Source organism: Lissotriton helveticus, chromosome 8 (assembly GCF_964261635.1).
Source record: "Lissotriton helveticus chromosome 8, aLisHel1.1, whole genome shotgun sequence".
Taxonomy (NCBI): domain Eukaryota; kingdom Metazoa; phylum Chordata; class Amphibia; order Caudata; family Salamandridae; genus Lissotriton; species Lissotriton helveticus.
Genome location: NC_136069.1, coordinates 1264278215 through 1264303053, shown reverse-complemented (window position 1 = coordinate 1264303053; position 24839 = coordinate 1264278215). Strand labels below are relative to the sequence as shown.

Sequence of the window (24839 nt, the reverse complement as noted above, 5' to 3'; positions counted from 1 at the left end):
TATTCATTGTGAGCTGGTCATCTAGGATGATACAGAGGTTTCTGGCGTGATGTGCGGGGGTGAGCATGGATCCCAGTTCATCTGGCTACCAGCAGGACTCCCAAGGTGAGGAATCAGGGGCTATAACACTTTATCAGAAGATACATGCACTGACCTATCAAAAGAATCAGCCTGGAGTCTATTAAACTTTGGCACAACTGCATTCCACCTCAAAAAATGTAAGCAAACATTAGTTAATACACATCTCTTCTAACTAAGGCTGAAGGGCAGGTTTTAATAAACTCACTCAAAACTGGAAGTATTGAAAAATCTCATTTATTGTCAAAGTACAACAAAAAGTTGCATCTTTTTGGTAAATGCCCAAGGAATCCTGTCAGGACCACAGGACTTGGCAAAGAGCATTTCACCTTTAAAACACATTTATTTTTTTTAAATGTACAGACCCAAAATTACAAACAGCACAGAAAATGTTTAAAAGTCTTAACTGAAGGCTCCTACATTCATCCATGTGTGTTGCATTTTTTTTAATTTTTTTTACATTCGGTAATCTTCAATAACAAAAAGAACCTTATTCTTAAAAAAATACTCTGCATATCTAGCACAAAGTGCTTCTTTTATTTATTTATAGATCAGGTATGTCAGGAACATAATACTGGGAGAAAAACTTCTCTCGTTAAAACCAAAGCCTGGAAATATCAGATAAAAAAAAGTTGCATGCTGGGGACGATTCTATACAGTAGTTGAAATAGGTTTCCCAATCTGGGATGTTAAACCCGGCTCATTGCCGGTGAATAAATAAATAAATGAATGGGATGTGGCAACCAAGTGATGAGTCTCATATACAACCATTATCTGAGATAAGATTAAAGGGAAAAAGCTCAGCCTATGGAAAGCAGAATAACAATCTCACACAAGCATAATTGAACAGAAAGATGTAAAAGAGAACAAAAAGCTTGGCTGGCACATAACTCTTACCAAGTCTAAAAGGAAAACCCCCAGCAACAGAAAAAAGAGAAAAGGAATAAAAAGGAGCTGTCCTGCATAGACAAAGTCTTAAACAAATGGCGGGTTCGAAATTTGTATCATGATCTGATGCAAATGTTTTTCTTTTGGTTTTTGCTGAAAACTTTAGTTATCATGAGGGTAATGTGAGCTGGGCCAAGGATCTGAGCTTCTTCTCCCTATGGTGGGGCTCCATATTCGCCAGGGATCATAGGTCTGTCCTCCCATTGTATCAGGTTGGTTTGTAGCAGCATTCGAACTGGAGGGCACAGATGAGGTACTTTCATTTCCCATAAGATTAATTCCTGATAGAGAGTTTGCTGGAGTGGTGAAAGGAAGGGTGTTGTTGATGTTGCTGGCCCAGATGGAACTGCTGAATGGAGTGGTTGTTGGCCAAGGAATACCACTACTGCCAAGAATGGACTGCAAAGACAAAAACATGATGATTTAGAAAACGTACAGAGGATTACGCAATATAAAGTTCAAGTCATATCAAGTTAAAGAGAAACAATCACTTCGAGAATAACAGGTTATTCTGGTCCTATGGCCTTGCACTTGTGCACACCCTCTAAACCAAGTAACCCAATCTGGCTTACATTATCAAGCACACCCTTTTTCTAGGGGAGCATTTCATATGAGGCCCAATACTTCAAAATATCACATTTTCAAAAACAAAACCGTTACTGAAATTAATTAATGAAACATTTAAAAACATCCACTGAAAATTGATCTTCATTCCTTTCATGAAGACTCCTAAATTGATATTTAAATTTTATCTGAAAGATTTCAATTTAAACTTTGCCCATTTAATAAATCCATTTTACATAATTCAATTTGAAGGGTGTGAACACAACGAATGAAATAAGAAGTTAAGATGCCACTGAGGCATAATAGTGGGCGCAAGGGGACATATATGCAAACAAAAATGCATTTCAAGTACTGGCTTGAATAACAAAGGTTGATCAGGCAAATGAAAAAAAGTCTTTACGTACTCACAAATATCCTTTAAGAGTGCTCACAGCAAAGCCTTGCTGGGTCAAAGACAAATAAAACATCTGACAGCTTTGCCTTCAAAGGAACATTTTGACAATCTCCACACCAGGCAACACATTTCATCCAGTGGCCTGAATAAACATATGTGATAGAAGAGCGTCTACCCATAAAAATAACATCCACTACTTCATAGATAAATCAAATCTGCCCATCTGGTGACACTCAATCTCCATGCATGGAAGTGCAAGTTGTAGAGATCCAGGTGTAGGAGTTAGCCCTGTTCTGAGACATTTGTCTGGTCTATAGAGCTGGATCGGAGACTAAATGCTCAAGAGATCATGTTACTACAACTCTAGGCCCAATATGGAGCAACTGGGATTATCTGCCCCTGGTCGGTTGAGAACTTGAGGTAGGAGAGGAAATAATGGGGAGGGTTACTGGAGGCCTGCGTATACCCAGGAACCTCTAGGCAGAGAATCCAGTGTGCAATAACTAACAGTAAGTTCTTGGTGGTGCAAAAAGATCCAACCACAGCATGAATTACTGGGTGAAGATGTTTTGAGCAACCGCTGAATAAAGAGGTCATATATGATTCGCCACCTGACATCTTTTGAGCTGGTCCGCTCTGGCATTCAGTTAGCCCACACCAAGATTTACCTTCAGGGATATCAGTTCATGGTTCAGCCATTGCCAGAGGTGCATTACTGCCTTGCACAGGATCTGTGACCCCACCCTCACTACCTTACTTGTAGTATCACATAGTGGTAATGGAATCTGTTAAGATGTTACCCTGCTTTATCTTGATGGACAGGAGAAAGGCCTTCAGAGCCAACCGAATACCATGAAACTCCTGTGGGCTGATGTGGTGCCTTTACTTCATCTGGTACTAAAAGCCCCATGTCTACTATTTCCCGAGATGACAGTCCCCACCCATAGACAATACATGTGTCACTGTTGTGAGCCTCAAATTTAGTAGAGAGAATCATTTGTGTCACATCAGAATTGTGCCTGACAGCCACAACTGAAGATCCCAGGCTACCTCCTCCAAATTGTGGATGCAGTTCGAAAGGTAAACCTAGTGCTGAGCCCATTACAGACATTGGCCCGCATGAGCCAATGGACATGTGGGACCAGCAGGATGCAGGTGGTATGGAGGCCAGGAAGCCTCTAAACCCTTCATGCTGGAACACAGGAGTGAGTCTGAAGCAGTGAGTGAGTCTGTGGGACTGCAGGACAAGAAAATGAAAGTACGAATCTTGCAAGTTCAAGTTTCAACCCAGGATCCAGCACAGAAAGAACCTAGGTAAAGTCAGTATCTTAAACTTGTCACACTGAAGGAAAAATGTTTAAAAATCCAAATATCCAGAAACATCCAGAGTCCGTCATCTTTCTTGGATACTAGAGGAAATAACGAGAGCAGCACCCCCACCCTTCTACACCTCCTGCATTATATCAATGGACCCACGGCTCGAAGGGACTACTCTACCTGCACAAGAATTAAGGCATGGTCTGCTGATGTCTGCATAAAAACTGGTGGAATATGCAACAGAATGGCGATTCATGGCCATGGAAATCAATGTGGCGGGGTTGCAAATGTGGCAGGGGAGAAAAATTAACTTCAATAACAATCTTTTTGGTGGATACTCTAACTGCAGATTCCTCACCTTGTTAATAACCACACTGGATCTGGAGACTTTAAAGCTGTACTTGTGTGCAATGGTAGGTGGTCGTGCAGCTTCATGCTGACGTTATCTGCCCCAGAAGTGACAAGTGGAGCCACAAATAAGCACTACTCATGTGTTCTGACATTGGTTGCTTTCCTAGGCTCTTCGCACACTCAGACACAGAACGTACTGGCATGACCAGTGTGTAGATTTCAAAATTGGCACCTTTTTAGATGGGGGGAAAAAACAGAGTCCAATTCACATTACAGGAAGGAGATAGGGTCTGTGAGGAATCTGCAGTTAGAGTATCCCCCAGAAAGCACATTACCAAAGGTAAGTAATATGTTCTTCTAAAGTATACGTCTAACTGCAAATTCCTTAACTTGTGAATAGATACCACAACGGTACATCCCCAGGTGGTGGGTATGCAAACTGGCTCAGATCAAAAAGTCTTGCAGGACCAAGCGGGTAAAATGCCCATTTTAATAGACCTGACTGTTGAGGAAGTAGTTCTTTGTGGAGTTATGTACTGACTCTCAAGTAGCAACTTGATACATATCCTGGACAAGCACTCCACTTACCAGCATAGCAGTAGCAGCTTTGGCACAGGTGACATGAGCCAGTAAGCACTATTGATGCTGAAGACATTTCAGCAATCTTGTCAGTACAGATAATTTAATCGAAGAGCAGAGTCCTCTGATCCCACCTTTCTCAAATGGCACCCCCAACCCAGAAGCAATGCATCTGTCACTACAGTCAAGTCTGGGTAGATTAAGGATAAGGGTCCACCCTTGACCCAATTGTGGTCCAGCAGCTACCACTAAAGGTCTTTGGCATTCTCCTCCAAAATCCTGATACAATCTGACAGATTCCCCTGGTGTTGTACCCACTGGGACGTCCAATCCCACTGTAGAGCCAGCATGTGCCATCTGCCGGACTTTACTAGCAGAATGCTGGAGTTCAGCAATCCCAGTCTCTTTAGCACTGAGATCCAGGACCGAGTCTGGAGCATTGGGATCATAAACCTAATGTCCTGGTTATCAGCTTCTACAAGAAGGAACTGCCACTCTAGTTAGGGTAAGCTAGATACACAATAATAGATAACCTGCAGTCACCCTATCACACACACACACACACACTAACACACCCACACACACACACACACACACCCACACACAAACACATAAACACATAAACACACAAACACACACACACACACACACGCACACACACACACACACACACACACACCAAAAATACTCCAAACAGACTTACAACAATAGATATGTTTATGATTAAAACAAAACCCCCCCAAAAATAAAAAATTAGTAGAACCAGCTACATTAATTTTTAAGGGATTACATAAGGTGACGCTGGACCGCTGTAAATCCAAAGTTTAGGTTGACCGCGATGGTGGGCAAGCTGGCCTACAGGATCCACAAAGGGTCTGCTGGAAAAGTACCTTGGATGGAGTACGCGTATGAGTCGAAGACTTGAAGCGTTGGTTCTGATCCATGTAGTTAGATAGATGTGTTGGTGTTGAGCCTCACAGTCTGGTCCTACATGGTGTCGATCCTCTTACAAAGTAGGCACTGGTCATCAAACCTCGCAGTCGGGGCCCATGTCGGTATCAAAACCCCTTCCAATGAAAACGCTGCATTGTTGTGGAACCTCGCAATCGGTTACTGAGTCGGAGTCAAATCCCTCCTATGCAAGTACTGCATCATCGTCAAACCTCGCACTCAGCTCTCGCATCGTTGGAGAGCTGTTCAGGAATGTCATCAGATCGGAACTCGGTCGGCGTCAAAGGGCACTGTGTCGGTTTAGATCGGCAAAAAAGTCAGCACTGCATCTATTTTTATGGCTCTGGACAGCAGAACTCACCTCTTAACGGCCCAGAACTGGACTGGCACCACTCACAGAAGGCAAAGACCAGGTGCTGTTGCAGAGTTGAAGGAAGTCTTTGATGGCCCAGAGACTTCTGAAAAGGGGGCAAACCATCAAGCCCTTGGAGTTAGTCAGGGTTCAAGTGAGATGGGTGCAGTCCTTGTCCTCAGCAGGGCAAAGATCAGCAGGCAGCAGGGCAGCACAGAAAAGTGGTTCTTTTAGAGCAGCTGTCAAGCAGAGTGGCAATCCTTGTAGCACAACAGTCTTTACTCCTGGAAGAGTTTTTCATAGTATACTATCTTGGTAGGGTCAGAGCCCCAGTTGTGCCTTTGAAGTGGGGGTGACTTCAAAGAAGGGTCTTTGAAGTGTACACAGGCCCAGGCCCTTTCTTTCCAGCCCCATCTTAAGACTATCAGTAGAGGGTAATCAACCCTTTGCGTGGGAAACAGGACACTGCCTATTCAAATGCAAGTGTCAGTCCCCTCCCCTCTTCCTGCACATGAAGAGCTATCAGAATGCAGATGAGTTCTCAGTCACACCTACCCTTCCTGTGTTTGAGGTTGTCTAGCAGGAATTCACAAAGTGTAGCTGTCAGCTACCATAGACATGTATTGGAGACTGGCTGCAGGCACACAGAGAAGTAACAGAGAAATGTCCACTTTCTAAAAGTGGCATCTCTATAACAATGTTAAATCCAACTTTACCAGTAAATAGGATTTACCATTACAAAGATATAAAACATGATGCAGCTACTCATTTCTGATTGGGAATTACAGTTTAAAAGTTAATTAAGGAATTCCCAATGCTAACCTATGATAGGAGTAGGCCTCACAGTAGTGAACAACAAATGTGGGTGTTTGTCACTACCGGGACATGCATAACTTACCAGTGTATGGCCTACCTTTTACTTACACAGCACCCTGCCCTATGGGCTATGTAGGGCCTACCTAGGGGTGGCTTGTGTGTGATAAAAGGAGAGTTTAAGGTTTGGCTAGTAGTTTTAAATGCAAACTCAAAGTGGCAGTAAAATACACACAGGCCCTGCAATGGGAGGACTGAGAAATCCGGTTTGATCTTGGTTAGAAATGGGAATCTCTGGTTGGTTGAGGCTTGCGCCAAAGCCAGGCAGAGACCACCACTCTAGTCAGGGCTTGGGAGTTACACGCCAAAGAACCCCTGCTCACCCCCTTGGTAGCTTGGCACAAGCAGTCAGGCTTATTCCGGAGGCCATGTGTAAAGCATTTGCGCATGCCCACAGCAACATCCAAGGCACACTACAAAAGGAACTCCACATAAGGTTATATCAAAAATAGCCTTTGTATTCTCAAAACACATAATATACATGGTGCCACCTGGCACTGGGTCATATCTACAAGGGAATTATTTACATATAACAGGGCCACTTGGATCACTGTCAGAACCAACACAAAGCGAACTTAGTAAAAGTAAAACAGATCATAAACTTACAACCAGTAAACACTGGCAATCACTGTACTGAGCATCAGCCCGTGACAAAGTACATTATGCACAGTATCACATCAGGCGCGAATTACATTCTGCGCCAACCTCACCAGCATAAACACATTATACAATCCTCTCACAAGTCTAAACACCTTAGACCCTAACCTCCTAAGTATAACTCACATTAGGGGCATACATCACACAGTGAAACATAATCTCACTAGTATAAACCATGATATGCAGAACAACCTCATAATCATAAACCACAGTTCAGAGGTATAACACAGGGTGCGTAAAACATACTACACACATTACATTTCCTAGCACCACTTCACATTAGGGCCTGGTGCCCTATAAACCTAACAATCCCCCTGGCCAACTCAAAAAGGGGCTCAAATGCCCTATGTCCAACAGAGTCAGGGCACGCTGCCAACGCAGCGAAATTCATGTGTGTGCACTTTGCGCAGGCCTAAACGTAGCAGCTGGCACTAAGTGCTGCGCAGGAAAAGATGGGGGCGAAGGAGTGCGTCTCACTCCTGAATTCAGCATGACCCCTAAAATAAAGCAAGGCCTAAACGGTGCAGCTGCCACTACTTGCTGGGCAGCTGTGAAAGTTAGAAAATGAGGCAGGGGCTCTCAATGGCCCTTAGAAACAAATGCGCCAAACGTTGGAGCCACGGGGCTCTGAAAACAATTAGCAAAACGTTGGAGCACACTGGCTCCTGAAATAATTGTGTGCCAAATATACAAGAAGAACTTGCCCCCAAGCACTGTGGAGCGCACTGGCGCTTTAAATAAATATGCACATGGTGGAGCAACTTAGGCTCTGAGAATCACTGTGCCCCAGGTTTGAGTGGCCCGCTCCCTGGCGGGACCACTCAGCACCACTAATCTACAGTGCCGCAGTCGGCACGAACAAAGCACCTACGGAGCCCCCCAGTCCTTCTTAACTTACCGGGCTGCTCTCCTGGAGCTCCTCCATCTGTGGGCAGGACTCTGTCTCCGGGGCTCCCCTCACTCATGGGAGCCCTTTATAGGCTGTCTCTGGGTCGCGGCATGCACTGGAGAGCCCCCGCTCCTCGGGAACTCTCTCTGTCCAGTGGGACACGGAGCTCTCCTCCTCACACGCGGTGGGGGCAGGCACCGGCAATGTGCCTCGAGCCCACTCCGCCTTCACGCTTCGCTTGCTGGCGCCCACGGGGCTCTCCCTTAGCCATGGGAGCCCTGCACCGGCAGGCGCCAGCTTCCTCCCTCTGGGCGGCTTCTCTTGGCGGGCGGGACTTCCTCCAATCACAGCGCGGCGCTGGCTCCAATCACAGCGCGGCGCTGGCTCCAATCACAGCGCGGCGCTGGCTCCAATCACAGCGCGGCGCTGGCTCCAATCACAGCGCGGCGCTGGCTCCAATCTCAGCGCGGCGCTGGCTCCAATCACAGCGCGGCGCTGCCTGTTATGTCGCGTGGGTGTCCCCGAGTTTCCCGGGCTGGTGGTGATCCGTACTTGGCAGGAAATGAGGGGTAGACTTCCTTGGAATTAAAAATATACAGTGGGGTGGGCACCTGCTTTAATTAAGGGCAAAGTCGCGGTGTGGGCACCCGCGCACTAATTCAAATGAAGACGCAGGGTGGGCACCTGCTCTATTAAATAAAAACAAGCTGCCATAATGCAGGGTGGGCACCTGCAATTAAATATCAAAATAAGTGGGGTGGGCACCCGCTACAATGCGGGGGAATCCCTCTGGTGGGGATTTCCTCCAGCGAGGCGAACAGCCTCGCGCTGCGCAGCCCACGCTCCTCCTCAGCTGGGCAATTAAAGGATAGCACTTCCAGGCGCTAGATGAAGCCAAAGTCCTGGGGCAAGGAGAATGAAACAAACGGTCCCAAAAGTATTTAAATAAGGAAATAAAGCAAAAAGGTTCCAGGGCATAGCTGGGCCCAGGGAGGCAGCCCTCCTGGCAAGTCCGCCTGGGGCCCAGCAGCAGCACGCCCTGCAGGAAGCTGGATCCAACAGCCAGAACATTTACATTGGGTCACAGCCCCTTCTTTTATACAGAAAATCCTTTGTTTAAAAGTGTAGGCAATGGGAGAACCAGATACAACTGGTTCAGGGGAGCTGTTGAGCTTTTTGTTTTGCTCAGCTCCTCACTTCTATTCACAGGACAGGCCAGGGACATCAGACGCGCCACAGGAGGTGGAGCCAGCATTGTGGAGGGAAGGCACAGCCCTATTAAGGTCCCAGGTGCACCTCCTCCCTCCCATCTACATACAGATCTCCCTATTCACCACCGGGCAGACCCATCCTGGCTCCTGGAGCCACCCACATCATACAGCACCTGTCAATCACAAGCCAGACAGGTAATTCACATCAGGCAGGCGGACACACTGCTCACAGAAATGCCAACTTCTAAAAGTGGCACTTCTTCACTAGTCACAATAAATCTGCGCACACCATTGAGCAGCATTTATTCTCACGAGTTTGCACATACTAAACTGCTCTCTTCTCATATCAGAAATTACCATGGACACACATATTTCCCATGCATTCCTATGGGAGGGCAGGACAATTTCACCACACGCACTCAGAGAGCGCACGCACTTTACACTGGGACACAGTGCTAAAGTGTGCAGAGGCCAGAAATCACTACCATCATTGTAGAGCTCAAGGCAAAAAGTTCAGGGGTGAACCTGCCAAAAGGGCCAAGTCCAACAGCTTTGGTATGTTGATAGTGAACCCTAACAATGTTAGATGGTTCACCATTGTCTGGAGGTGGCTGATGCCTGGGGTGTGCCCGCCTTCAACAGCCAGTCGCCAAGGTATCCCCAACCTCTGCAGGTAGGCTGCGACCACTGCCATAATTTTCGTGAACTCCGGGGGGGGGGCAGCAGTGAGGACAAAAGAGAACTCTATGAACAGAAAATGCTGCAGGCTCACTTTGAAATGCTGATAGTGCCTAAGGGCATGTAGGACAGCGATATGGAAATAAGTGTCCCTCAGGCCCAACATTGCCATTCAGTTTCAGGGGTCTAGGGGCTGATGGTACCTGGGTTAGCATGTGCATCTTGAATTTGTCCTTCAGCACGAATGCCTCCATCCTTCTTCGGCACCAGAAAGTAGCGAGACAGACAGGTGGTCTTCTGTCTACTGCCATGAGGGTGGTGGAAGGTGCAGCAGGGCGGAAAGAAATCAGAGGGTGTAGCACTGATGGAGAATTTGGAGAACCCTCTTGTCTGCCACCCTGGCAGGCAATGGCGGCTCCTGCCCCTAACAGGGTGGCTATGTGCCACAAAGGACACACTAAAGAGGTTTTCCTGCTACAGCAGCTTGAGGGGCCCATTTTTCCTGATGTCGTGGTGTTAGAAAGGGGGGACTCTAGTTGGTAGAGGTGTTCAAGTAGGGACCCTTCTTCCTGGTCAGGATAAGGGGGATGCACTTCTAAAATAACACCTGCTCACCCCCTTTGGTAGCCTAGCACGAGCAGACAGGCTTATCTCAGAGGCAGTGTGTAAAGCATTTGTGAACACATACAGTAATACAGTGAAAACACCACAAATGGACACCACACCAGTTTAGAAAAATAAATAAGTAATCTTTATCTAAACCAAACAAGACCAAAATCCACAATACACTAATAGAAATATGACTTTCAAATGGTAGAAATAGTTCAGTTCAAAGCAAATTGCAGATGCAACACTTTTCTCACAAAGTGCTTTGGATGAGTCGTGCACACAAACAAAAAGGGGCGCAGGGATGGTGATGGGTCTGTTCCTCACACTTAGAGAAGGTGATGTGTTGGTTCCTTGCTCCGGGGTAGGTGATGCATTGGTTCCTTACTGCTGCGCAGGGGAGGTGATGCTATGGTTCCTTAATGGAGAGGAGGTGATGTGTCAGTTTCTTACTGCATGGGGAGGTGATGTGTTGGTTTATTTCTGCGTCCCCCAACGATGTGGCAAACTTGGTGCCTCGATGCGACGATCCAGAACGACGCGTGGGTTCGGTGTGGTGATCTTGGACTTCGGAGACCAGTGCACTTGATGCAGCGTGTGGCGATTTCTCGAGCTTTGGGCAGGCGCTGCGACAGTTTGTTTGGGGATGCGTCGGAAACAGTGTAGATGTGTCCCGCTTCTTGTTGTTGCATTGCTTTTTAAGCTCCCAACAGCCAGAACAACCTCCAGTGGCCCAGAACAGCTACAGGCACCTCTTGGCAGGTCCGAACTCCCAGCCAGTAAGTTCAGGGGAGCTGGGGTGACGTTTTTGTGTTCCTGAGACTTTAGAACAGGAGGCAAGCTCTTCTTCAAGCCCATGGAGATCTTCCTCAAGCAGGGGACACAGAAAACAGCAACGTTCTTTTTCCCTTTCCTTGGCAGAAATAAGCCACAGCAGGCCAACCCCAAACAGCACAGGGGGAGTATTCCTCCTCAGTTTCTCCAGCTCTTCTCCTTGGCAAAGGTTCCTCTTGATTTCCCAGAAGTGATCTAAAAGTCTGGGCCCCTCTTATTATACAGTACCTCTCTTTGTTCTCTCCTGGCACAGGGCTCTGAGCCCAGTCCAAACTAGTTCTGAGGGGCACTTTGCAAGTGTCAGTGTGAGCACTGGCTCCAGACACACAACAGGGGGCAGAGCCATCAGTGTGGAAGGCAGACACAGCCCTACTCGGGTGCTACTCCACCCACCACACAAAATGCAGACCAGATCTATTCAGCCTAACGGTGACTCATTTAGACTCTCTGGAGCGACTGCACATCCCCAGCTCCTGTCACTCCAAAGCCAGACGACTAATGCACATCATAGCACAAGCATTCTGGATGGCTAAGCAAGAAAATACCTACTTCCTAAAAGTGGTATTTTCAAACACAGAATGTAAAAATCACCCTCACCAAAGGATGCATTTTAACATACTAAACTTTATTTTCCTACCTTGTTCCCAGGGGTAGTTAGGCTTATCAGATGTTATAAGCAAAGTGTCCATTCTATCCTATGGGACCAGATAGCTTTGCAATAGAGAAAAACGAAATTGGCAGTATTTCACTATCAGGACATGCCACACATACCAGGGCATGTCCTACCTTTCACATACACTGCACTCTGCCCACAGGGGTACCTTGGGCCTACCTTAGGAGTGACTAACATGTAAGAAAAGGGAAGGTTAGGGCCTGGCAAGTGGGTGCACTTGCCAAGTCGACATGGCAGTATTAGACTGCACACAGGCACTGCAATGGCAGGCCTGAGTCACATTTACAGGCTGCTTATGTGAGTAGCACAACCCGTGCTGCAGGTCCACAAGCAGCATTTGATTTACAGGCCCTGGACACACACAGTGCACTGTACTAGGGACTGACTAGTATTTCAAATCAGCCAATTATGGAAATAACTCCTGGGCTTTACCTTTGAAAGAAACATCAATGGCCATGAAAGGACTGGGAAACCTGTAGGCTGGGCAACTGGGATCAAAGGCTGGGGGCATTGGAAAACCCTACCATAGCCTCGAAAGATGAAATATTGTTGATGAAATCAAGGGGATGGGGCAGACATGCCCAAGGAATATGCTATGGCCTTGATCCCTTTAAAACATTCCTGTAGTCTCCATTCTAGCCATAAAGGTAAGAGCCATCGAATGGCATGTCTTATAAGGATTCTTGAACATCCCCAGAGAAGCCTGTAGACCTCATCCAGGTGTGGCACCATAGTACCAAAGTCGTACCAAATGCCTGACCAGTCGTGTCCAAGTCAGAACGGATCACAAATTTTGCTGCATTGTGTCCATCCTGGTGAACTTGAGTTAGAGGTCATCTGGAGCTGCCAGTAAAATTGCAGCCACTCTGCCCCCAAAGGCATGGGAGTAGTGGCCAAGAAAACAACTGGTGTTTACCGACTGCAGAGCAAAGCTTGTGGCAGAAAAGATGCACTTGCCAAATGTCTATGAGCTTAGACTCACGATTAGGTGGGGTGGTGAGAACAGAGTTGAGATTTACCTTAATAGAGGATGCCTGAACCACCAAGCTCTTTGGTGTGAGAAGCTGTGTAAGAAAGTCAGGATTGCCTGGTACTGATCTCGTGGAGACAGGTAACCTGCCAACTGACTGGTAGCCCCAAATATGTTTTGGCTCATGTGGGTATATGTGTGGGCCTCATTAAATGGTAATAGACAGAGGTTCTGTGGGTGCTAGAGTAAATCTGATAGAACATAAGTCTTCACTTCCATAGTAGGTAGCTGTATGTCCAGTACTTCTGCCGCCCTTTGCACAGCAAACTGGAGAAGGATCTTTCTTCGATGACAGAACAAGAGGGGTAAGAGGAGAGATGTTGGGGGGGGGGGCACAAGGCCAGTGTCTGGAAAAGTATCCAGGCCAATGGCAATCTGTAGGTCATCATACCAATTTTCCTCATCATATTAGGAAACAAAATCATCCCTTTCATCAAAATGGTCATTGTGTAAATCAGTGCTAAATTAAAAAAAAGATTGTGTAATGTCAGAGTCCATCCACATGGTAAGAGAAAGATCTCAGAATCCGAAGGGTTGTCAGTTGGTTGCGCTTCCTCAGTTGAGATTAGGGTTTATTCTGCTTAGAGTCGGAAAGCACAATGGGTAGGGAATCCTACTAAGAGTTCAGTGTGAATGAAATGGCGCAGCGGGTGGTGCCTCGGGACCAAAGTCTGCAGCAGAGCCGCTACAGAACACGAAGCAGGCTAAGGGGCACAGACAGAGCCGAAGGCGGACCCTCAGGCGGAAGTCGAACTGCGGGGCACTGCAGATCTTTAGGGTTTGAAGGTGTGCTAGAAGGAAGTGGTAAAGTACAGAAAATGTGAACTTTACTTGCTGTGTTTTTGCTGACAGACCAGGAAATTTGGGGTGCATCGGGACTTGGCTTAGGATGGGCACCGATAGAGACCAGGAGCTACTGTGTGGCACGTTGGCGCCCTCTTTGGAGAGTGGCAGGAAGGGGCTGATTTCCGCCTAGATTTTTTTGGTTTCTTCTTGGACTTTTCTGTCTGGTAGAATCCAAAATGGCCTTCCGAATTATCTGGGTACAATGGTTTCATAAACTGAAGTTGTACCCCAAGCACCACTGGCATATAGCTCATGAGGGTCTGTTCTCGACATCTGTTTGTGATGGTCTCTGCACCGCTTGCTCCTGGTTGTCTTAGCAGGTGACATTTTCCCTTGCACACTGCATCTTCTTGAGCCCCCCCATAAAATGCTGCAAGGGTTGCGAGGGCTGTTTCTGGTGACAGAGGAGACCTTTACATTTTTGGTATTGTTGGTGAAATTGACAAGCTGGAGATAGCAATTCCACAGAGCGAGCTGTCTTTGAAGTACTCCAACGAAGAATCCGCTTCCTCTCTGAAAGCACTGCAACCATCAAATAGCATGCCCATAAGGGGTGTCTGCACATCCCTAAAAATACTGCGGCACACATCCAGGTATGCTGCCTGATCCCAACACTGGTGCCCATGGTGCAGCCCATGTAGTCGGTTATGGAGAGACAGGCACTCAAATGTATTTTGCCCAGGTCTGTCCATCTAGAATTGAACAAAGGCATTAATTTGTCAGGGGTAGAAAATAAGATCTCACTGGCCAGATGTCATATGGTGTGCATTTAGCACCCTAAAGGCAGACTGCATTTAGGGATCTTAATGTCAAACCGGTAGAGGAGAATGCCCTTTTGCCAAATTCAGGAATGCACTTTGCATTCTGGAGGAGCAGTAGGGAACGCAACGGGATAAACATTGCTGGTGGAAACCTGATCCACCAAGCTCTCAGGAGTTGGGTGCAGAGACAAGAAGGCCGTCTCTCCCAGGGTGGGCCTATACAGTGTAGTCACTGGGCAACTATTTAAGGCAATTGAACACAGTTTAGACCAAGCTTCTGTCAAGCGCTCTGTCAAGGAACTTGCTAAAAGGTGGTCAATGTTTAATGAAGCCCTAGGGGCAAACACATTTCCCTCATAATGGCCATCCCTCTGGAGTGCTGGCACCTTGCCCTGAGATTGAAGGAATAGGCAGGGAAACAGGTGCATGAAACCCCACTATTGCATGGAACTTTGCTCCCAAAGGACTCAAGACTGCTGGGTTTACGGGCTTGGAATGCCATTGGGATTACCAAGATTGTGAATGTATGGGCATCGGATAATATGTTGTCCTTTGACTTCCTGGAAGATACAACATTATGGGACACCAGAACCTGGACCTAGACCACAGCTTGGAGTGGGAATGGGTCCACTGATTTTTTGTGTTAGGCGATGTACAGCTTTGCTTGTGCACACGGATCAGACTAGTTTTGGGTGCATCAGAGAGCACGTACAGGTGCTAGACACCACAAGCAGACAGAGGGTGGATTTGTGACTGGCATCTGCTTCCTGTAGTTGTGGACGGCTTAAAGCCTATAGGTTTAGGAGAGTATATTTCTCTAGCACACTGTGTATTGTGTAAATCTGGTGTTGGTGAAACTGGCAAAGTTGGGAGCAGGGCTCCGGATCCACATCAAATAGCACAGAAGAGAAGGAACTGAAAATTGCACGGGGACACAAATTTACAGCTCTGCACCATCACTTCTGGAGGTGGAACAAGGTAGTCGTGGAGTCCCGTGGGCTACTTGACAGCATGCATGAGCTATTGCTATGAGAAGTTAGAGCTCCAACAGAGCACCTGGGGAATTCAAAAGGTGAGGAACCTGCGGTTAAAAGTATCCATCCTAAACACTGAGTTCTTTAGACGATATAAAATTAATCTATTAACAATTGGAGTTTAAAGATTAAAAAAGTCTTCTCAGAGGAGTTGAAAAAAACCCAACAATCTTTACATTAGTCTTTATAAACAGTGAGCTTGGTGAAATACCTTCCTGGATGGTGCGTGTAGATATTTCCAAAAACTAAGAATATTCAGAAAGATAAGACCCTCTCAGATTAATAATTTCTTTCAATAAAGAAAAGGTCACTTACATCTGGAAACAATTTTCAAGTGGGTGTATGTTTCAGATTTACATGTTTGAATTATTCAGGCTGGGAAATCCTTGTAGAAAATGTTAGTGCAGCAGTGACAGTAAATTTAATAAGGCCTCATGCATAACCTAACAAACTTACTAACTAGCCAATAGCATCATGACGTTTGACCTCCACTCTTCAAGAAGTTTCCATAAGTAAGTTTGTCATAACACTAACCATGAAAGGTAACAACAAGATCCTCACTAAAGTGAGGTGGAGGGTACTAGATGAAGCTAAGAGAGGTACCAATGCAGGAGAACTGTAGTTACAGGCTAGTAATTTTTCTTCTTCTGCAGCATTGGGTTATTCTTCGTTTCTCAAGCCTCTAATATTACTAACTGAAATTAATACAAAGTGGAAGTTGTGCTGAGCCTCCTCCCAATGGGAAATTTGCAAATTGCTGCCTATCTTTCTCTGGTCTGCCACCTGGTCCTAACATTTGTGAAGTAATGATCTGTTGGAGAGCAAGGCCCACACTTATCCTATGTTACATGTGCAGTGGCACAAGATCTGGTGGCTGACAATTCGCTCCGGCCTGTTAACACAGACTCGGTCATGAATTATTGTGGGTGCTCCTATGATTCAAAGCTCTAGTGGTACTCCTATAGCATGTGGAGTTCCTGGTAGAACAGCAGTGTTCCAGATCGAGAAGATGAACCCAGTCCAGCTGCAGAAACTGCCCTGAACACTTATAGGATCGCATTCCACCACAGAGTGCCTGTGTCGCAGCTGTTTTGAACTATCCAGGTACTAAAAAGGGGCCCCAAACCTGGTCACTGCTCGTTATTGTACAGTATGTGCTATAACCGCTTCAAAGTGATGAGTCCTTCTCTTTGTCCTGACAGATCATAGTTTGAACATTTCATCAGCTCTTGCAAACACCTTGGTGAAGAAACTCAAGGAATACTTGTGAGAAAGTGCCATCTTTCTTGCATGGTATGCCCCCACTTTTTGCTGAATTGCTGATGTGCTTTGACAGAGTATGCCCTGGGCTCCTGCCAATCAGGTGCCCATGGCCTGTGTTCCTTCCCTAAAACTGTGTTGAAACTAAAAACCCAATTGGCATCTCTGGTCACATGTCAGTCCCTGGTGAAAGGTACCCTAGGTACCCAGGGCATTGTGACCAGAGAAGACCCCTAAGGGCTGCAGCACTTATTGTACCACCATTGGGGGCCCTTTACCCTGAAACACACACACTGCCTTTGCAGGCTGAGTGTCCTGGTGCAGAACTAAACAAAGAGTCGACATGACACACATCCCTGTGTGCCATGCATGCAAACACAATGCCCTGGCATACATCAGTCACCCCTCTAGCTGGGTGCACTATGGCAGTGGTGTGGGCACAGGTGCATGAGCCCTGTGCTCCTACAGTACCTAGGGCCATTCCTGGGCACTGTAAGTGCAGTGATGCCATTAAGAGTATATGGTGCTGGGAGGTTGTCATTACGAACTCCACAGCACCATGATGGCTACACTGAAGACTGAGAAGTTTGATATCAAACTTCTCAGCACATTAAACCCACACTGATGCCAGTGTGGGATTTAATGCCAAATGCACTACAGAGGGAATCTTAGAGATGCCCCCTGAAACCTAACCAACTCCCAGTGTCCTGACTGCGTGGCTACCGAGGCTGCCACCACCAGACATGTTTCTGGACCCCTGGGTCGAGAGCTTGCCGCTCTGGGGGGACCTGAAACAATGCACATCCTGGGATGAGGTGCCAAGCCTCCTCCCCCAGGATGGGCAGGGGAAGCTTCAAAGGCATGCCGCCTTTTGTGAGCTTCCCCAGGCCACTTGCTGTACTCAGCAACTGGCCCCCACCGGTTCTGACCCCCACTCTGGCAGGAAGACAGACGGGAAACCCTAGGTGAGGAAAGGGGGTGAGCCAGCCTGTGCCAACTCCACCCCTCAGGTGAGAGAGGCGAGGTGAAGCACTACTCCAGGCTACCGCCATCTTGAGGATGGGGAGCCCTGCCCAATCAGAGGTAGGCCCCTGCCCCCTCCCACAGGAGAGGAGCAGGATAGAGGGTGTATTCACCCCAGGACAGGGACCCATTGGTCCCTGCCCTTGCCCTACCTGTAACGCCCCTAAATTTAGTATTTAGGGGCACCCTGAACCTTCCTTCCTCAATTCCCGATTTGAAAACAAGAAGAAGAACAAGAATATCTGCCGTGCAGCTGCTAACAAGAGGACGACACCAACTGATTTGGCCCCAGAAACCTACAGGCCTGTTGATCCTTGAACCTGCTAAACCCAAGCGTCTCCTGCGGACAGCAACCTCGAAAACCCCGGAGGACCTGCCTGCCTTGCTCATCTAAAGACTGGGACTCTCATGAGCAGTGGTTCTGCTCAAACAGCAACAACCCCTGGCGCCAGCCAGGAACCGCAAATCCAGCACACTCTGCACCCACCGAGCCCGGCCCGTGCCAGAGTGGACAAAGACCCTGAGGACGTCCCACCGATAACTGTGACCCGGAATCCAGTGCCCAAAGACCCTCCTCGATGATCCTGAGGACGCCTCACAACAAGGGACCCCTCAAACCGTGACCAGCTGAGGGTAAGGTTTCCCGACGTCCAAAGACACCCCTGTAGTTGGCGCCCCACGGCCCCCTGTGCCCAACTCCTGGGTGTCTACCTATCCTCCAAGATCCCAACTTACCTCTCGAAGTGATGGTCGCACCTGAAGAATCTACGTCCCCGAGCCTGCAGCCTTTGTTCGATTTACAAGTCTCCGGTTGAATAACATTGAGTGCCTGACTGCTCAAAAGCACCCTGCACCCAGCCGCCCGAGTGCCCCTGGGAGTGTAACTTTTGTCCTAATCTACTTCCCCATTTGCCCTGAGCAAGTGACCAGGAGCCCAGCTCCCACCGCCGCGTGGCCTGCCTTCTAGCAGCCACCAACCGAAGGCCCCCTATCCTCCATAGGATAACATTGGGCCTACTCTCTCTGCACCCGGCTGCCCCTGTGCCGCTGAGGGTGTAACAACTGTACCTACCTGACCCTAGGAGACCCCTGAGTCTATGCCCAGAACCTTAACTCTGCCAGTCGAGTACTTACCCACAAGCAGATAACTCACTTTTCTTCCATTGGGTAACATTGACTGGTTTCGGCACGGGAACATGGCGGCAGCTAACTGAGCGGCCACTGCACTCGGGCTCTGCATTGGCCCCCTGCTTTCTGAGTGTCACGGCATGGATTGTTGCTGAAGTACTGTTGGGCGCATTAAATTAATATCTGATTTTGCGAGGCTTGTCGCGGTGGAGCGCGGCAGCGCTGGAGCTTCAGAGAGGTCGCAGAGTTCGGAGCCTCCTCCTATGGGGCGCTCGAGGCGGCGGCAGTACTGGTGCCTCCGAGGTCTCTGGGGGTGGATTGGAGCGGGTCTCTGACGGCGTGACAGAGGTTTGTGCCGGCATTGGAGGGGGGAGCAATGATACAGGTGAGCTGAGACAATCCCGCTCCCAGGAAAGGAGAGAGTCTTGCGGGGACACCCAGGCTCAGGCGAGATAGGCCACTTTGGGTTTGGGAGGCTTGAAGAAGGGCAGGAAGCATGGAATGAAGGCTCAGATCCCCCGGGGGGGGGGGGTACAAGCGGGGTAGTCCATCTCTTGCCTGAGGCTAGTAAGGCTTTGAAGAACCAGGGCTCACCCTCCAATATCAATAGAGGCAATACCTCCACTTTTTTGTGTGGGGAGGTAAAGGCAAAACAGGCGAAAACACGTAAATCGACAAAGGCTCCCTTAATCTTTAGCACAAAAGTAACGCCCTCACTAAGGTCATTGTTGGACTTGGCCCTTCTGGCAGGTTCACCCCTGAACTTTTTGCCTTTTAATGTTACATCATTATAGTGATTTCTGGTCTTTGCGCACTTTAGCACTGTGGCGCAGTGTAAAGTGCGTGCGCTCTCGGAGTGCATGTGTGAGATTGGCTTGCCCTCCCATAGGAATGCATGGGGAATGTGTGTGTCGCACAAGTTACTACTTGTGTAACGATATATCTATAAGAGACATTAGTTAGTGATAGATTCCTTACCTTAGAATATCCTCAGGCGTCAGACTGGATCCGGAAAATTTTGCGTAGCAATACCCCTGCGTGCCGGTATGCGTCGTCCGCGGCTCCGCGTCCGTCGTCGTTAGCGCCGGAATGACGTCGTCGGAGTACTTAGACGCCGCCCATGCGCGCTGACGTCAGTTCTGATACACAGCTTCTCCGCGCCAGATACGCAGAGCCATGATAGAACCAACACTGGTGCCATGAAACTAGGGCCCTGAAAGGGGATGACCGTAACCCTAGATATCGGTTTGCAGAACTGGGAGGATGGGTGGGTCGGTAAGGAATCTATCACTAACTAATGCCTCTTACAGATATATCGTTACACAAGTAGTAACTTGTGCATCTGAAATAGACACGTTAGTGATAGATTCCTTACCTTAGAATAGATACCCCAGCAATACCAACCCCGGTGGTGGGTCTGCGAACCAATAATCACACCAGAAAGTCCTGGAGGACGGAACGGCCAAAGAAGCCATCCCTCTGGACTTGGCTGTCCAGGCAATAGTGTCTTGCAAACGTGTGCAGCTAGGCCCACGTAGCTGCCTGGCAAATGTCCTGCAAGGGCACTCCTCGGCCCAGGGCAGTGGTAGTCGCCGTGGTCCGTGTGGAATGAGGCCTTAGTCAAACAGGGGGCTCCTTCTTAGCCAAAGAGTAACACGTCTGGATACACAAGATGATCCACCGCGAGATGGTCCGCTTGTGCACCGTCTTTCCCTTCTTAGCACCCACGTAACCAACAAAGAGTTGGTCATCCACCCGGAACTGGCGTGTGCGATCCAGATAGTAAGAGAGCGCACGCTTTGAGTCCAGACGGTGGAGCCTCTCTTCCTCTTTCGAGGGATGCGGAAAGAAGGTGGGCAAGGTAATGGACTGCCCGATGTGGAAGGCCGTGACAACCTTGGGCAGGAAAGAGGGTCTTGTGCGCAACACAACCTTGTCCGGATGGACAGAGAGGAAAGGAGGTGTAGAAGAAAGAGCCTGGAGCTCACTCACTCTCCTGGCAGAGGTGATGGCAACCAGGAAAGCAGTCTTCAAAGTAAGAAGACGGAGAGGACAGTTATGGAGCGGCTCAAAGGGAGCACACATCAGGTAAGTAAGTACAAGATTCAAGTCCCACTGGGGCATCACGAAAGGAACAGGAGGAAACGTGTGTAATGCCCTTCAAAAACCTATTTACAATTGGGGACTTGAACAAGGAAGGCTGACCAGGTAGCCTTAAGAAGGCGGAAAGGGCAGAAAGGTACTCCTTGATAATGCCTAGAGCAGAGCCCTGCTGGGCAAGAGAAAGAAGGAAGAGGAGAACCTCAGAAAGGGGTGCAGAGAGTGGATCCACAGCCTTTGCTATGCACCATGCCACAAATCTGTTCCACCTGCTGGCGTATACCGACTTTGTGGAGGGACGCCTGGCTGCCAGAATGACATTACAGACTTCGGGAGGCAAGTCAAATGGCCTCAACTGTCGCCGCTCAATCTCCAAGCTTGTAGGTGGAGACTGGACAGGTTCGGGTGGAGGACCGTCCCCTGCTGCTGCGACAGAAGCTCCTCCCGAAGAGGCAGACGAATCGGGGGACCGACTGACATGCTGAGTAGCTCGGGATATCAGTATCTTCGTGCCCAGTCCGGAGCCACAAGGATAACCTGGGCCCGGTCGCGCCTGATCTTCTTCAGCACTCTGGGCAGAAGTGGTATAGGCGAAAAGGCGTACAATAGACCGCATCCACTTGCGACGAAAAGCGTCTCCGAGCGAGTGCCGCCTTGGAAACTCCAAAGCGCAGAACTGATGACATTGCGCGTTCTCTTCTGTGGCGAATAGATCGAACCAAGGCTCTCCCCACTGCTGAAAGAGGCCTTGCGCCACGTCCGAGTTCAGACCCCATTCGTGATCCATCATGCACCGACGGCTGAGTTCGTCCGCCCTGGCGTTCAGAGATCCTGCCAGGTGTTGAACCACCAAGGTCACGCCCTGATGTTCCAGTCACTGCCAGAGGCGCAGAGCCTCCTGGCATATGGTCCACGACCCCACCCTGCCCTGTTTGTTGCAGTACCACATGGCGGTGGTGTTGTCCGTGAACACCTGCACTACACTCCCCCGGACAGAGTGGAGGAATGCCTTCAGTGCAAGTCGGATCGCCCGCAGCTCCAGAAGGTTGATGTGGAGCCAGGACTCCGCCGGAGACCAGATGCCTCTGATCTCCGCCTCTCCCATGTGGCCCACCCAGCCCAGGAGGGACGCGTCCATCACAACCACGTGCTCCGGGTGGGGTAGGGAGAGGGATCTGCCACTGACGCAATCGCAGTCCGTGAGCCACCACTGCAACTGTCTTGCAGTGCCCTCCGAGATCAAGACATGATCGGAAAAGTTGCCCTGATGCTGGGCCCACTGCAGAGCCTGCATCCGCCACCGGACGTGATGCACCAGAAGGATGCAGGAGGCCATCAGCCCCAGAAGCCGCAGCGTCAACCTGACCGAGACTCGGGATAAAGGCTGAAAGATCGGAATCAGAGCCTGAATATCCCGAACCCGCTGTTCGGGAGGATAAACCCGAAACTGTGCCGAGTCTAGAACCGCTCCGATGAAGAGGAGCTTCTGAGAGGGACACAGGTGCAACTTCGGCACGTTAATGGAGCCCCAGCTAGTGCAGGAGGTCGGCCGTAGTCTGGAGGTGGCTGACTACTGTCTGGGGCAAGCCCACCTTCAACAACCAGTCGTCGAGGTAGGGGAAGACTGACACCCCTAACCTGCGCAGATGAGCTGCGATCACCGCCATCACTTTCGTGAACACCCGTGGGGCGCTGGTAAGGCCGAAGGGGAGCACGGTAAACTGAAAGTGCTCGTGGCCTACCGTGAACCGCAGGTAACGCCGGTGGGCCGGCAGGCTGGCAGGACGGGGATGTGAAAATAAGCGTCCTGCAAGTCCAAAACTACCATCCAGTCTCCAGGGTCCAGGGCAGCTAGGACCTGAGCCAAAGTCAGCATCTTGAACTTCACCTTCCGGAGGAAGCCGTTGACGTTCCGTAGGTCCAAGATAGGACGTAGGCCCCCTTTGCCCTTCTTGGGTACCAGAAAGTAGTGGGAGTAACAACCACACCCTACTTCTGGCCCAGGAACGCGCTCGATGGCCCCCTTGGCCAAGAGGGCCGTGACTTCCTCTTGCAGAAGTTGCAAGTGATCCCCCGAGACGCGGTGGAATTGTTGTGGCATGGCTGGAGGGGTCGCCTCGAAGGGGAGGGAGTAGCCCCTTTGGACGATTTGCAGCACCTACCTGTCCGACGTGACAGTGCGCCAATGGACGAGGTGATGGCGAACCCTGCCCCCCACTGGCGTCACATGGACCTGAAAACACGGACTAGGAAGGTTTTGAGGCAGGAGCTGCGGGGGGAGGTGTGGACTGGCCTCGCCGTTGTCCCCGACCGCCGCCACGGCGGTTTCCACGGTCGCCACCGCGCTGTTGAACATTCGGCGGTGCGTGGCTGGCAGCACGTGTGGGGGCGCCCCTTCCGTGGCCACGAGAAAGGCACCCGATTGCTGGTGTGTGGCCGAGAGGCCCAAGGACTTGGCCGTAGCCCTGGAGTCCTTAAAACGCTCAAGCGCATGGTCTGCCTTGTCCCCAAAGAGGCCACGGCCATCGAACGGCATGTCCAAAAGAGTGGCCTGGATATCGGCCGAAAAGTTGGCGGACCTCAACCAGGTGTGGCGTCGAACCGCCACCGTCGTTGCCATAGCCCTGCCCAGTGAGTCCGTGGTATCCAGCCCACACCGGATGGAATATCGCGCTGCATCTCGGCCCTCCTCAAGGGCTTGGGCGAGTTTAGCCCGGACCTCCTCCAGACATTGCGCAGCACGTTCGCGACCGTGTCCCACAGGGTGTGGGTGTAGCGGCCCAAGAGGCATGCGGTATTTACAGACCGCAGTCCCAAACTCAGGGACGAGAACACTTTCTTCCCGAATTGTTCATACCTCTTGGATTCCCGATCGGGCGGAGCCGTCGGGAATGCGGTCTGGGAAGTGGAGGCCTGGATGACCAGGCTCTCGGGGGTGGGATGGGTGGACAAAAAGCAAGAGTCACCCAGGGCCGGGCGGTAGCGTCTGGCCACGTTCCTATCCACAGGCGGACCTGTGGCGGGCTTGGACCAAGTGCCCACAAGAACGTCACACAAGGCCTCATTAAACGGCAGCAGAGGCTCAGTGGAGCTTGCCTGCTGTTTAAGGACCTCAGTGAGGAGGTTAGTCCTCATGGCCGCGACGGGGAGCTCAAGGTGTAAGGCCTTGGCCGCCCGCGTCAACACTACACTGTAAGGAGCCCCCTCCTCCGTAGCCACGGTGGGAGGGGAGACAAATCCAGTGTCTGGCGAAGTGTCAATTCCACTGGCCTCCCCAAGCTCATATGTCCAGTCCAGTTGAGACTGGCACTCTTGTGCCAGAGGGTCCACAGACCCCTCCCAATCACCCTCGTCACCCATCTCCTGCAGATCAGGGTCAACAGACGGGGCCGGTTCGTGGAAATAGAAATCTCCAAAGGCCGTTGGGTGTGGCTGGGCGCCAGAGCCGGACCGAAGGTAGGATTGGGGACGGCGTTCATAGTGGGCGCCGGGGGCGACACCTGCAGGGCCGGCGCGGTCGACCGGCGATGACCCGGAAGCGGATCCAGTGAGGTCCTGAGGTGCTGGGACCGAAGTCACCGCCGGGGTCGAAGCACCCGACCCGCTAGGCCCTCCAGCCGGGGCCGTTAGGCCCGGAGGCCCCACAGGACCCGGCTGAGGAGGGAGGGACCTCATGGCCATGAGGTACTGCTCGACCTCCTC

General features: G+C 49.8%; 1 protein-coding gene across 1 annotated transcript in view; it reads right to left on the bottom strand.

The window, feature by feature from the left end:
• Positions 1-299: 299 nt before the first annotated feature.
• The window catches only part of TMEM131 (transmembrane protein 131), a 1081228-nt gene continuing 1056688 nt past the window's right edge, over positions 300-24839 (bottom strand). The window contains exon 41 of the mRNA XM_078658243.1: positions 300-1425. Within this exon, the coding sequence (XP_078514369.1) occupies positions 1129-1425 (297 nt within the window). The 3' untranslated portion in view covers positions 300-1128. The remainder of the gene's footprint in view (positions 1426-24839) is intronic.